The sequence below is a fragment of the Biomphalaria glabrata genome, chromosome 9 (genome assembly GCF_947242115.1).
Source record: "Biomphalaria glabrata chromosome 9, xgBioGlab47.1, whole genome shotgun sequence".
Lineage (NCBI taxonomy): Eukaryota > Metazoa > Mollusca > Gastropoda > Planorbidae > Biomphalaria > Biomphalaria glabrata.
This window is the reverse complement of record NC_074719.1, coordinates 16914967-16931457: the sequence shown is the minus strand read 5'-3', so window position 1 is coordinate 16931457 and position 16491 is coordinate 16914967. Positions and strand designations below refer to the sequence as shown.

Sequence of the window (16491 nt, the reverse complement as noted above, 5' to 3'; positions counted from 1 at the left end):
TAGACAATAACATTTGATCATAGACAATAACATTTGATCATAGACAATAACATTTGATCATCAAGTTTTCCAAACATTTTCACAGCAAGCATCTTATTTTTCACTTTGTCTGTATCCAATTGTTTAATTTAGCGTCATTTTCGAAATTTGGTTTGCTTCACTTTGTGTTCTTTCCAATGAGCGAGAAACAGCCAAAAGTTTAGAAATAGATGCACTGGTTAGTGACTTCACTATTTGAAGGCCAGATAAAATGTTCCATGTATTTACTGTTAAATGATGAAAGTAGAATTAGATTATAGTTTGTATCAATGTTCCAAAGTTTTCAAATAGAAGTTTTGTAGTACCATATAAATGTGTAGAAAGTAGAATTCATAAAACATTTCTTTAGTCATTTAAAACACTTTTAAGTCGTTTAATCCTGTTAAGAAATTGCATAAACATTAACTTTTAAGACACTATTACTTGTTGGAGTCTCAACTGAATCAAACGTTATGACATTGTTACTAATTACTTATTTTTAAAAAGTGACACTACCTGTATTGGAATGTCCTTTAGTAAATGTACCGATATATTTTCAAATTACATCATTGTTTTGTCTCACTTTACATTCATCTTATTGGATTTTTTTCTGGATGCCCCGACCCTCTTCTCACATTTACATGAAGGATCTCAGAACAGTGGACACCAGATGGGAAAAGTCTTCAGACATTGCCAGTGACATTTATTTTTGTGGAGACAGCTTGCTACCCAATGCGCCGAACGGCGCTGAAAAATCTCTAAGTTTAAGTCTAAAACCCTCTTCTAGATTCATTATAAATGCACATAGAAATGTGGGTGCCTGCGATATGTTTGAAGAAAGACAAGGAGTACTTGTAGTTTAATTCAATTTCCATTATTTTGGTTTATTTAATTTGTATATTTTGTTGAATAATTATATATTTTTAGAGTGTGTAGACCCTTTCTTTGGGTAAGGCACTGTTGTACATCCGGCCTTGACATGCTAACTGGTTACTGTAATACAGCCGTCGATAGCATGATTTGTTACGGTTTCTAGTTGTTGATACTTGAATAAGTTATGTTATCAAAATGTAGACCTAGTGTCCCAGACTTGCAACACATATACCAGGTATCACTATAAAGACATGTCATTTAGAATTAAAGTTGGTTGCTGTACATTTTTTTTTAACAGTAAGAGTTTTTTTGTTAGGTTTCTGTGTGACAGTGGGTGAACAGTGGGTGAACAGTGGGTGAACGAAGTAAAATGCATTATGCCTCTATTGCTATAACAGTTTATATCCTGTTAGCACAAACTTATTCCTGTAGCCAATCAGTATCAACAACTTTATTTAGATTTCAGGCCACATGAAGTTTTCAACAGACCTTATAATTCACTGTACAACACTGTATGTTTTAATAAACCTGAATCAGTACCTTAACTTTTTCGGACTTGGGGGTCACTCAATATTGACTCTTTCTCTCCTGAGTGACGATACCATCGTTGATTAGACCCCAATAAATTAACTTAAAAATGTCATGCCTTTTTCTCTACCAATTAGAACATTTTCTGATTAAAATAAAACCATTATTTAAGTTTGATCGTAACAAGCTAGTAAAATAAAAATGGGAAAAATGAATAATTCCTTTTGAACGCGGATAATAATTACAAAGAGATAGAGTTGAGCTAGTATTTAATAAAAAAAAATAAACACAAAAGGTAACTTTTTTTTGTATCATATTAACATTTGAATGTGTAAATTTGTAAGAGGAAACAATCGTCTATCCCAATAGAGCTGAGCCTCAGTAGCTTAAGCATAGTGTATCAGCAGACGATTCGAGGTATCGGTTATGAACAGTTGGGCGTAATGAAAAATATTGATTTAATTTTTGCTGTTGTAGGTCGGTCTCTGCTTGTAGCGCCGAACAGCAAAAAAAAAAAACGATGTAGGCGTATTATATTTTTTTACAAAGCCTATATCAACTCACGCTGTCTGTCTGGACAAAAGTTTGTATACATTATTTTTTTCGACACCCAATCTTGGATCAAGCTGAAATTTTGCACCATTATTTCTTTTACCTGACAGCGCAAGAATAAAAAAAAAACAATTAGTTTAATAACTATTGGTAATTAATTATTTTGTTTGGCATCTCGAACAAAGGAAAGAAATTGTACTCGACTGAAGTGGTGGTATAAGCTGAATTAGTCCCCATTATAGGTAGCCTCTCGAAATTAAAATAAACAATATATACAATCTTCTCTAGTCATAAATACTTCACTAGCAGAGTGGTTAGCACGTCGGCCCGAGGAAGAGTGAGCCACGAGTTCAAATTTAGGTCACCCCCCCCCCTTTTTTTTGTATCGGCTTTTTCCTTACGAAGACAGCTAAAAATGTGTAAGTTTCTTTGTTTTCTGATACTGAAAAGTTTATGTGCATTTTCCATTGCATTTTAGAATTACTCTGACATTGAAAGCTAAATACATGTTGATGAGTTTAAATAATAATTTTGGTATGCAAGTCTATATTTACCCTTTTAACAATCAATTTTTAAAATTATTTTTCTAGACATGGCTCGTTGTCTGGTTACCGGAATGAAATAGCATGGCCTTCATGACCGCATTCGAAGTCTACTATCTTTCCATATGACATTTAGTAATAGTTCTCGATCGTTGTGCTGTAGAGGCTTTCTAACTGAAGATAAGGCCAAAAATTATTAAGAATGACAATTTATAATGAACAGGGCTTCGTATTTTATTTGCATAGATAAAGTAGAGTACCGAAGACAGACAACTCCCCTAGGTCGCTTTAGCGTTGGTATCTCTAGTGCTATAAACAATGGGAAACATTTGTTCATGTTGGATTATATGTTATAAACAATGGGAAACATTTGTTCATGTTGGATTATATGTTATAAACAATGGAAAACATTTGTTCATGTTGGATTATATGTTATAAACAATGGAAAACATTTGTTCATGTTGGATTATATGTTATAAACAATGGGAAACATTTGTTCATGTTGGATTATATGTTATAAACAATGGGAAACATTTGTTCATGTTGGATTATATGTTATAAACAATGGGAAACATTTGTTCATGTTGGATTATATGTTATAAACAATGGGAAACATTTGTTCATGTTGGATTATATGTTATAAACAATGGGAAACATTTGTTCATGTTGGATTATATGTTATAAACAATGGGAAACATTTGTTCATGTTGGATTATATGTTATAAACAATGGGAAACATTTGTTCATGTTGGATTATATGTTATAAACAATGGGAAACATTTGTTCATGTTGGATTATATGTTTTTCGACTTAATATATAATTGGAGCTCAATATTGAAGTATATTGAACAAGTGTGTTGGGAGTCAAGATAACATTATAGGTTTAAAAATCATTCTTAACTTTACATTTTCAGTACAAATTGAATTCCAATATTTAAAGGTCCAAGAAACGTTCGTTTTCCTTCCCTATGCTCACACTTCATAGTCAAACAAAAAAATGCAGAATTTGAATTTCTTATTTTGAACATTATAAATTTGAAAGCAAATGTCGATCCCAATAGCTGCAGTGCTAGAAATTTTCAATGGCAAATATGAATGCTTAGTTTCTTATGTTATTCAAACTTAAAGTAGGTATCACAAAACATCCATATGTATTAGTTGTTTGTTTCTTTAAAAAAAATGTTCAGGACTATTTGTCAAAACGATAGTCTGAAGAGAGAGTGACGTCTTACAAAATAACTTTAAAACACAGACCTATATATCATATCTAGAGTGGACATGGTGTTCTTTTAATACTACACAAAAATGTTGTGATAAACTTCAAAATGCAGAAACAAGGAGTTGTTTTGTAAAGTAGCTATAAGAAGTAAAGTTGTTGTTTTTTCAACCATAACCTAAGTAACATATAATTTAATGTTTAGATCATGATCCAGTAATTGGACAATGAAAATAAGAGCAGTATCGTCTCATAATTATTATTTTTTCTTGGTTGTCAATCTATTTAAATGTACATAAGATGATTAAAATCAACACTTGAATTTCTATTGAATTTCTATCTAGGATTTTCGAAACATTATCTCAATGGATATATATAAATATATAGGTCTGTGATCTGATTATTATTGGATGATAATTTGTTTCCCTTTTCCAGTCTAAGTAATTTATATATATATATATATATATATATATATATATATATATATATATATATATATATATATATATATATATATATATATATATATATATATATATATATATATATATATATATATATAGTAGAGTCAATATTGCGGAACAGTTTGCAGCTACTTTTAGTTTTCAACTTTTTGCACAGTAATAGTTAGACCTATGGAAAAAGTAAAAGTATCTAGGCATTGCCAATCCATTTTCCGACAATTGTTTAGTTTTTCAACAGATATTTAAATTTTACATTCAAATCGACTGAGATATGGTCAGTTACAATTACGGAACAGGATTTTTTAAGAAGTCACAATTGGGGAACACGGTAAAAATGTCGGAACAAAGCTTATATAAAGCATATATTTATTAGTCTTATTAATACTTGAACTCCTTATCCTTTACATTAATCTGATTTTATTAAAGCTTAAGACAACACATTGTCTCTATTTGATTCTTTACCTCTTTAATTTAATTGACTGATTTTCCTTACAAGGTTTTATTTTCCACTATTCTTTAATTCTTTTTTGTTATATTAATATTATATATATGATATATATATATGATATTATTTGATATTATGATTCGTCCTCTTTTTGCTGGACGTCTGGTAATCATAAATTATATATTATATGTAATATTATTGTCTAAATGTTTTTAAATTTATGTATACTAATACAAACTCATATTTAAATTCCGATAATCTAAATCACTATGTAAATAATAAGCTTAATGCGCAAGTCACATAAATAATATCTATAGTGTTGCATAAATGTGACTATCTTTAAAAAGGTAAAAACTGGGTGAACACCTCCAATTTTTTAAATTGAATTCCTGGTGGATAGCTATGTAATTAATTTTTTCCACATCCAATTATAAACCGAAAAATATGTGTATCATGCAGGTGATGGGTCATTATCATTTTTTAAAAAGCCTTGAGCCCTGGTCTATGCGGTTCTCCTGGTACGTGAAAAAATAATGGACGATACCACACCTGTCAACTTTAAAAATGTATTTTTGCTGTGAAAGGAAAACCCGTATATTGGAAATGTAGAGAAATGAACCATGCGCAGTACAGTTTCAGTAGTTTAGCAGAAAATTTCAAAATAAAGTAGGATTTTAACTAATTTCGACGAGCTAATAAAGGCACAAATATAAAGGCACATTCCTCGTCCCATATGCTAGGACAAATTTGTACAAATACTCCTTCTTCCCTAGTGCTATTAGAGCATGGAATGGGTTGCCTGAGCTAGCCAGGAAAACCAGTGTCTTGGCAGAGTTTAAGTCATTGGTAAATATGCATGAGTAAATGCATGACGCGTAGGACGTAATCATCTTCTTTTTTGAAGTAACGTCTGTATTATATAAGATAAACTTTTCCGCAAACATGCCTGCTCCGCAATAGCGGCTCTACTATAGGTCTATTCTACAAAAAAATATGCAAAATTGTAATTGTTTTTTGCAAATGTTTGTTCCTAGTAGTTCCTCTAAATGTCAGGACGTAATTATATTCTTTTATGAAGAACCGTCAATAGCTTGTAAGATAATCTTTTAGGATTACACAATCACACACTAAAATTGTGTAGCGATGAATAAAACATTCACTTTTCGTGCTCTAATACACACACAACAGACACACATACATACATACACACACTTACACACACATATATATTTAAAAGAAAGGGGAGGGAGAGAGGAGAGAGAGAGAGAGAGATAGTCTAGTTACAACCATTTTGAGATTGCTTTAGATTCTAAAAATAATCTTTTGTAAATTTTTGTTCCTGAAACTGTCATAATACGTCTGCCAAATATTCTCATGCATAAGAAATTGAATGACAAATTTGATTCAAATCATCTATAAAAAAACGAAAAACTCTTTAAAGTGTTTGATAGGAGGAAACAAATGTGGAATTGTTTAAAGTCCCCACATTTCAATGTCATTATTAACTAGCAGAAATAATTTTGTAAAAGAAAATATCTGACGAAGTATTATCAGTAGCTAGGAAATCGCCATCATTTGGTGGCCTGGGGGTGGCTTGACCTCATTGGGGGCCCCTGCATTTTGCGTAATATTTCATATTTAATGTAAAAAAACAATTTCGAACAGTCATTTGGTGCCCCCCCCCCTCAAGTGGAGGCCCAGGGAAATTCTCGCCACTGAGTATTAGAACAGAAGATGACTAACATTTTTGACTGTCTTAAAAAAAAGTATCAAATACAATTCATTAATGAGGCTGCGAGTCAAACATTTTTGTCTTGAGTTCAATAATAATAATAATAATAATAATAATAATCTTTATAGTCCGTATGGAAATTTGTTCTACAATTTGTGCATTACACCAAACAAAAAACATTATAACTATAAGAAACCAAAGTGTACATTCACACCAGACTCACTCATAATTTACATGTGACAAAGTTTATTCCAGATTATTCTTATTTAATGATTTGATTGCCAGGGGAACAAAAGAGTCTTTGTGTCTGTTTGTCTTTGCTATCAGTGTCTTGTATCTCTTCTGTGATGGTAAAATCACAAAATCCTGAAACAAAGGGTGATTCTTTTTTTGGAGGATCTTGTTAGTTTTTTTATAGATGTTTGTCTCAAACAACTGCCCAAATGGGGTTTGTTTTTTGCTAATGATTTTACCTGCAGCATTTAGGATTCTATAAAGTTTATTTTTATTTGTAATGCTCAGATTGCCATACCATGCAGCTATATTGAAACTTAGAATATTGCAGATGTGAGCGTGATAAAACATAGCCAAGGCCTTTTCGCTAACATTAAACGAGGATAGTTTTCTTAGTAATCGTAACCTTTGCTGCCCTTTTTTGCTGATATAATCAGTATTTGAAGTAAAATTGAGTTTATTGTCTATTTATCAAGGTATTTAAACGTGTGCACTATTTCAATAGTATCTCCAGCTACATAAACAATATCATTCTCCTTCTTTTCCCTACGAAAATCGATTATCATTTCTTTGTTGTTGTTTTTTTACATTTACTAATAAAAAAATTATCTTTACAGTATTTTTCAATGTGTTCTATTTCTCTGAAATACTCATTTACGTCTGAGCTCTCTAAGAGCAGGGCAAGAAGAGCCGCATCATCAGCGAATTTTGTGTTTCAACATAATACTTTAATATCAGTTCCAAAATTAAATATTGTAAATTAAAATTGTAAATTTGCTTGAAACAATAATGTAAGTAGACAGTTTTATTTCTAAAAATATGTTTAGTTTTCTTTTGTTCCCCCTTTCCTACACACAAGTATGTGTTATTACTCGAGTCAGTTTCAGCCAGTTTCAGCACATCAGCCTAAGCTCTCCTATTCTGCTATCCCAGATGTACAAGAAAAACAAAAGCACACTTCGATCGATTAAACTTTGTTTTTGAAGGGTTCATACTAAATTAACTAGAGCCTATAAAAAATAAATGTTTACAAATTGAAAATTTTATTCGGTGATGTAAAAAACATTTTTTTACAACTACTAGGATATATTGTATTAATATACACTTAAAGAAGAGTTTGTTATATTTTCAGCCCCAAACTTGGGGCTTCTATTTCAGATCATCAGATCATACAAGCCTGACTTATAGATCTTACAAGCCAAACTTATCAAAGATTTTAAAAATTAAACTTATCATACATCTTACAAGCCTAACTTATAGATTTTACAAGCCAGTCTTATCAAAGATCTTACTAACTTAAATTATCATAAATCTTACAAGCATAACTTATAGATTTTACAAGTCAAACTTAACATAGATCTTTTAAACCTAACTTATAGATTTTATATATCTTACAAGGCTATCTTATCATATATCTAACAAACCTAATTAATCAAATATTACAAGCACAACTAACCACATTTTCCATCCGCCCTCTGTAAAGTCTCGGGTAATTTATAAAATTGTCTCAGTCGTTTTAATCCATTCTCTACTTCTTCTAGCTCCTTCATAGAATAATTCCTGACTGACCAATGTCCGGTCACCATTCTATCTAAAACGTTTGGGCAAGACTTGAACTCTCCCGGAACGTAAAACGGTGTATCCCCAGAATCATTGAACTCACTAGGAATCGACCAATACCACGTCACATAATTCACAAATACGAATACAAAAGCTCCACTTAAACATAATAAGAAGAAAAGCTTGTATGATCTAAGACTCTTAACCAGTTTATCTAATGACATTTTATTTTAAACACACACAAGTAAAAAAAGTTGATAATTTTTCTCAGACACTTGATCTAGATCTACTCCTGAGCTTCACACAGCAACCTACCTGGTCACTGAAAAATGTCTACCCAAAACCACGCCTCAGTTGAACACAAGTCGCTGTAAACCCAGGACTGCAGCACGAATCGATCTACTCTGGTTGAATTGAGATTTGGAAAACATTTCTCTTTCTTGTCATTCTCCTCTGTATTTCATGTAAATTGATAAGCGTGTAAATAATGTGAATAGTTGAACGTATACTTATGTCTTCTTTACTCTTAATATTATTTTTTTTTGCCTTCTAATTGCAATATCTTGTAGGCCATAGTGCTCCATAGCCTTGAAAAATTGTGCAATCTTGCTCGATCTTTAAACTTAAAAACAATGAATACGCTATATCTTGTTCCTAAAAAAAATATACACCTAGATTTATGACATTTATGACAGAAGTTCAAATGTTAACTTTTTATTTATTAAAAAGTTTTAAATATCAATTAATTCTATGACTAATTATTCATATCATTCTTTACCTTCTTATTATCTAACAACTAGCAGTACACACCGGCTACGTCCATTGATTTGTTTGCATACAGAGAATACACATCCACGATCCCCCCTAACGTACTTTTCAGCCTGTAAATTAGCGTATATCTGTTATATTGAAATGTTAACGTCCCGCTCTCTTTCCTTCTCTCACTCTCTCTCTCTTTCTGGAACCCATATATTTTTTTCACCCTGCGCATCATAATTTTCTCCAACATAGACTTTTGATTTGATTTAGAAAGACTCTCTTTATAACGCTTTATAACGCCCCTCCATACGCACATATACTTTAAGCCCGTGAATTTTCGTAGGGTCTATCAATTTTACTTCTCTGCCTCCCCCCCCCCCTCGACTACTTACTGCCCACAACAAAAAAGTCCTACTTACAATTTCTGATTTTTCTTCGGCTACTCATTATTTAAAATTAGCCAGATATTATCCAAGGCCCGAGGCCTTAGTTTGTGTATTACTAAACTAGTGAATTGGATTTAGATCTATGTCAAACGTAGCTAATATTCCTTTCAAATTTTTCTCTTTCGCCACGAAAATAAATTATTTTGCGAAAACGGTTTTTACCCTTTAAGCCGATACATTCATATCTATATTATAAAGTAGAATGTGAGGTGTATGTATGTATGTATGTATGTATGTATGTATGGATGTATGTTACTTATAGACATCAAAACCGCTTGACCAATCTTGATAAAACTAGGCAGGAATGTTCCTTGGGTACCAACTTAGACCGTAGTGTATGTATTGTAGCCCTAAAACAAACTTAAGACCCTCAAAAAAAAAATAAAGTTGTCCGACTCTATTACAGCTATAGTATTTTATGGATCTAGGCCATGTCTACAATGTTGACATGAGAAAAGATAGAAAGGATTTAGACCTAGATCTAATTTTAAGAAATACACTTTGCGCAGATAGTTTTTTACTTTGACACATGAAAAGACAAAAGAAGATCCATTGATTTCATTATAGAATAAAATTAACCTTCAATTTTGTGTTTCAAAAGCATTTTTTACATTAATTAGTTCCTTATATCTGTGATTACAGATTTCCTGACGAACATTCTTTCATTAGACAATTCCGTAATGAATCGCATACTAAATATTAATTCGTTTAAAACTCTAATTCAACTCTAAGATGATAAAACTTCTCTTCGCACAGATAGTTTTATACTTTAACACATAAACATATTAATTAAAGTCCATTCATTTCATATTTTGATCAAATAAACATTCAAATTTGGTTTTCTAAAGCTACATTCAACCAAGAAAGCTGCGAAGCCGAGTTGAGATAGGACTAGATCTATATTCATTCATGAATCGCGTACTAAATATAATTTCGTTTAATTGTTCACTTTATAATCCCATTCATTTAACAAAGCTATCGCTCTTTTCGTTTTTAATGTATCGACTTCGGGTAAACCCATTTTCGCAAACCTAATTTTATTTTCGTAGCGAAAGAGAAATAACGTGAAAGGATCATTAGCTAAGTTTAACATACATATAAATCCAATCCACTAGATTATTCAAAAGCATTTTTTACATAAATTAGTTCCTGATATCTACAGATTTCCTGGCGAACATTCTTTCATTAGACATTACCAAATGGTTACACATTAACACATCTCTCTTCTGAGGTCTGAGTCTATTCCTAGGCCTAGGTCTAAAACTCTTACTGAACTCTAAGATGATAAAACTTCTTTTCGCAAAGATAGTTTTATGCTTTAACACATAAACATACTAATTATTGTCCATTCATTTGATATTTTAATCAAATTAACATTCAAATTTGTTTTTCTAAAGCATTTTTAATACATTCGTTTGCTGTTCGCAAAAGCTGCGTAGCCGTGTTGAGATAGGCCTATATTCATTCATGAAAAAAAGTTCACGCATGCGCAGCACAGAACTCTAGATTAGTGTAGATTTAGATATACCTCAAGATCTACTTTATACTTTATACACATGAACATACAAAATTTAGTCTATTCATTTCAAATTTTAATCAAATATATGTAGGCCTACAAGCAAATGTTTTAATTTGAAAAAAAAATGGATTTAAGCCTATTAGCTATTTTGATTTGATAGCTTCATTCACACTATTTTTTACATTGACACATTCGCTTTACTTATTACATTATTATTTCGTTTAATTGTTTACAAAACACTCTCAGTGACTATATCGAAAGTAATGCGCATATAAAGACCCGCGGGTCGCGGGTAACATATGTCTAGTCAAATCTAAAATAATATGAAAACGGGTTTACCATATTTGTAAAAAGTTTCTTCAATAGTGGTAAATTAGGCTATTAAAATGAAAGAAGCGGGCGATGAATGGGATATAAAGTACGTCTAAATTCGCAGATATTTGAAGGTTAATTTTATTTAATAATAAATGAATGGACTATCTTTTTTTAACTTTCACGTGTCAAATTTAAAAAACTATCTTTACAAAGTGTAGTTCTTAAAATTAGATCTAAATCCTTTCGGTCTTATGTAAACGTGGCTATATGACCTAGATCCATGAAATAGTCACACTTTCATAGAGTTGGGCAACTTTTTTTTTAAATGGTCTTCTTTACATACGTTACTGTTCCAGTTAGTACCCAAAGAAGACTAGATCTTTTTAATGCTATCAGTATTGGATTTTGTTACTTTGACAGTATCTAAAAGGAAGCGGAAATGACGTGGAAGGTCCAGATTTTCTCTAGCTGTATGGAGCGACTCTTATTTTGCCAATCCTCTCTTTCACTTCAACTTTTGCGTACTGTGACTCTGTGTTATCTTATATAATACAGACGTTACTTCAAAAAAGAAGATGATTACGTCCTACGTGTCATGCATTTAGTCATGCATGTTAACCAATGACTTAAATTCTGCCAAGTCACTGGCTTTCCTGGCTAGCTCAGGCAACCCATTCCATGCTCTAATAGCACTAGGGAAGAAGGAGTATTTGTACAAATTTGTCCTAGCATATGGGACGAGGAATGTGCCTTTATCTTTGTGTCTTTCAGAGTATTTTATTAAATTTTGTTTTTGTATTTGAAGATTATGGTTCAGTGTTTTATGTATAATTACTACTTTACTTTTGAGTCTTCTGTCCTGAAGGCTTTCTAACTTTAGTGATTTTACTAAAGGTGTTACTCTAGTCAAATGTGAATATTCGTTTTTTATGAATCTCACTGCTCTATTTTGTGTCTGTTCCAGTTTCTTAATGTTTTCTTGAGTTAAGGGGTCCCAAACAGAGGATGCATATTCTATTGTTGGCCTAACCATAGTTAAATAACATTTAAGTTTTATGTTCTTATTTGTTTTATAGAATACTCTTTTAATAAACCCTAATGCTTTGTTTGATTTTTTGATAGCTTCATCAATATTGGGATTTCATGACAGTTTTTCATTTATTATAACACCTAAGTATTTTGTGTTTTTAGTCTGTGTTACTGGTTTACCATGAATAAGATAAGTGGAATTAATTTATTTTAGTTTTTTTGTTACTCAATCATCTGCGAATAATCTGACTTTTGTTCCTAAACTAGTGCAATTTGGTAAATCGTTTATGTAAATTAAAAATAGTAGTGGACCTAAGACTGTTCCTTGAGGTACACCTGAGTTTACTGTTATCGATGTTGATTTAGAGCCATTTATTATTACAGTTTGTTCTCTCCCTATCAGAAAATCTTTAATCCACTGATGCAATGGACCATCAAAGCCAAAATATTTTAATTTTTTAAGCAAACTATGGAGGTGAGCTTTGTCGAAAGCTTTGGAAAAATCTAGTAAGATAGCATCTATTTGCTCACTGTTGTCTAAACCTTTTGAAGAATCATCAATTAGTCCTATAATTTGTGTTTCACATGATCTATATTTCCTAAAGCCATGTTGGTATGGAGTAAGGACATAATGTTTGTCTAAGTGGTTTATAATGTTGCTATATATTATGTGTTCTAGGATTTTACATGTGATGCTGGTAAGTGATACTGGTCGGTAGTTTCCTGGTTCAGATTTTTCTCCTTTTTTAAATAGAGGGGTGACATTAGCTTCTTTCCAGTCCCTTGGTACTTTGCCTGGTTAAGAGATGCCTGATAAAGTATTTTGAACACTGTTGCTAGCTCATTGCTTAGTTCTTTGAGTAATCTAGCTGGAATACTATCAGGTCCAGATGCTTTAGAAGGTTTGATGTTGGCTAATAGTTTTTTGATTCCCTTTTCTTGTACTTCTATATCTCCTATGTTGTCTACTTGGTTCAAATTAAGTAATATGTCTATGTCTCCTGAGGTTGAGAATGCTGATGCAAAGTATTTGCTTAGGATGTTAGCTTTAGTTTCATTATCATTGTGTATTAAGATGTCTTCCCCTTTTGATGGCGCTATGCCTGTTGTTTCCATTTTCTTAGAATTAATATATGACCATAGGTTTTTGTTGTTATCTTTAGATATTACATTGTTTATGTATTCACTCTGCACTCTTTTTGGGTAGGTGTTTAATTTTTATGTACTTTTTATAAACTCTTTCTGCCTTAGTTTCTTTAAATTTTCTATATAGATTTTCCTTCTGTTTACAGAGCTTCTTTAAGTGTTAGTGGCAAAATAGTGAACCCTGTAGGAACGTTAAGACAAAGGCGGCAAAAGTGAACCTTGTATGTTAGTGGAAGTGAACCTTGTAGGCCAGATCTAAATTAACTCAGCTAACATAGACATAACTGTTTATTTTATCCTTTCTCATGTGTTGTCAACACAATAAACATGATTCCTCGATTCTTCTCTTCACCTTGATCCTTCGTGGACTGTTCGCCCTAGGTTAGTTTCAATGTATTTTGCAGCTTGCAAAATTCTGGTGCAACGACTACCTTTCATCTTTTGCAAACGAACAGTTTTGTTTGAAAAAATATATATGCAAGTTTTTGGTTTTGTAAAGAACAACTATTTTCTATTGATAGTAAAAAAAATATTAAAAAATAGAAAGGCTAAATTATATAAAGGATGCCATTATTTTGTGTATTTCTACAAGATGTATGCTTATAGTTTTGTGATTAATGAATTATAGAGGCATGAATATATTTTATGAACTAATATTTAACTTGTTTACTCTATTAATGTAAATATATATATTGCTGTGGTGGTGTTTTTAGATGCTATATATGTACATCTAACTCACACTCAGGCCTTGCGGTTCATTAACACACACCACACACATACTAAATTTAGTAAATGACTTGATAAGACTTGTTTAACTAAAATAATCCTTTAATACATTAAGAAGGAGCTCAGTCCTCTGTCAACAGTTCCTAATCCAACATAACGTCTTGCCTCAGCTAGAAGAGTGTGTCTCTAATTGTCGTTACAATCAGTCCAAAATAATGTGTATTAAAAGTCGCTTCGCTAAAAGGAAATTCCCAATTTAAACTAATCCCGTTCTAAACCTATAAACACTATATATATAGGCCTATATCGTGTGTATTGACAATTATATACATATAGGCCCTATATATATATATATATATATATATATATATATATATATATATATATCATGGGCGTAGTCGGGGGGGGGTTGGGGGATCGGAATTTAGTGACTGATTTTTGCTTTGATTTTGTTTATTTTAGGTGAGATTGTAATACTAAACTATCACTTGCCCCAGCACAGCAAAGGAGGTTTTGAATTTCAAACCCCCTATCAGTGGTTTTTGAGTTTAAAAGCCCTACCAGGGGGGTTTAGAGTTTAAAAGCCCCCTACCAGGGGTTTTCGCAGCTAAATTCCCCTCTTCTATAACACAAAACAAAAAAAAATACAAACGACAATCCCCCAAATTTCACGAGCACAGTTAAGGAAGATTTTGATTTTTAAACCGCTTCCAAAATTTCCGATAAACCCCCTTTTCAATATAAAAAAAGAAAATTACACACTCAAAATTCTATGAGCGTCGCCAAAGGGGTTTTGAGTTAACCCCCACCCCCTCTTCAGTAGGGTTTGAAGCTAAAATATACCTCTTCAATACCCGGTATAAAAAAACGCAAATTACGTACTCAAAATGTTATGAGCGTAGCTAAATGGGTTTTGACTCAGTTTTGAATTTAAACCCCCCTTCAGCGGGGTTTGAAGGTGAAAAATACCTCTTAAATATTAAAAACAAAGCAAATTATACACTCAACATGTTATGAGTGTATTCAAAGGGGTTTTGAGTTTAAACTGCCCTCCAGAGAAGAGAAAAGAAAATTACACACTCAGAAATCTATGAGCGTAGTCCGCAAGCGGAGTTTGAAGCTAAAAAATACATCTTCAATGTAAGAAAAAACGCTCTTCGCACTCAAAATGCTAAGAGCGTTGCCAAAAGGAGTTTTGAGTTTAAACCCCCCTTCAGAGTGGTTTGATGCTAAAAAATACCTCTTCAATATAAAAAAGCAAATTACACACTAAAATTATTTAAGCGTAGCCAAGACAATTGGGGGTTTTGAGTTTAAATCCCTCTCCTACAGATGGCTTTTTTAAAGTTTAAAACCCCTCCAGATGGTTTTAAGTTTAAAATCCCCCTACAGAGCGTTTTGAGGTGGAAAACCTCTATCTTCAATATTATTCTAAAGCAAACTACAGTTACTAAATTCTATGACCGTAGCTAAATGGGTTTTGAATTTTAAAAAACACATAACTCCAGAGATTTTGTAGTTTAAAAGCCCCAACAGATGATTTTGACGATAAAACTTCACCTTTCGATTTAAATCTAAAACAAACTACAGTCACCTAATTCCAAGAGCGTATTCAAGAGAGGTTACACATTTCTACCAGAGGCGGGGCTCAATTAATAAAGTGCAGTGAATAGTCATCTGCCGATATTGAAAAACACTAAATGTGGCTTAACAAAGATGGCTAAGACAGATTTTAGGAGTCAGTTATAGAGATCGGGTGTAAATCAAGGAAATCCTATGCCGAACTGACAGAGCGTCGCATGAGGTTTACGGGATATGTTCATCCTAGTACAACTTGGCGCCACACATTCATGGAGGTCCTCAGAGCAGGTAGGAAGAGGCTTCAGACATTACCAGTGACAGATTTTTGTGGAAACAGCTTGACGGCAAATGCGCCGAACGACGCGGGAGGGTCTAAGTCAGTAAGAAAACACATTAGATTTTTGAAATAAAATTTTTTAATAGCAGGAAAATGCACTGTAGATACCTCAGAATATGCATTTTGTTGGCTTTCAATATCAGAAATAGTGCTTGGCGGCGAAGCTCCGCCCCACGCTGTTGGAGCTCCTAGCGCTCCCCCAGACCCATATGCTGGCAATGGCGAGGAGTCTACAATTTTCCCACTAACTCCAGGAAGAACCTATTCTAGGGCACAATAAGCGTCTTTCGAAAGAATGATGGGTCAGAATATAATAAAGATTATATATACACACATACATACATATTAATTTTTTTGCGCGGGGGGGGGGAGAGAAAAAAATCCCCCCTCCACCCAAAACTCCCACCGGAAAAAAATCCTGGCTACGCCCATTATATATATATATATATATTATTGTAAATCTAGGGTA

The 16491-nt window shown here is 32.5% G+C and overlaps 1 protein-coding gene across 2 annotated transcripts in view; it reads right to left on the bottom strand.

Moving 5' to 3' along the window:
- LOC106058783 (uncharacterized) overlaps positions 1-8473 on the bottom strand; it is a 44434-nt gene extending 35961 nt beyond the window's left edge. For both annotated transcript variants that reach the window (XM_056041612.1, XM_056041613.1), the window contains exon 1: positions 8061-8473. In XM_056041612.1, the coding sequence (XP_055897587.1) occupies positions 8061-8388 (328 nt within the window). In that variant the 5' untranslated portion in view covers positions 8389-8473. The remainder of the gene's footprint in view (positions 1-8060) is intronic.
- Positions 8474-16491: the final 8018 nt, after the last annotated feature.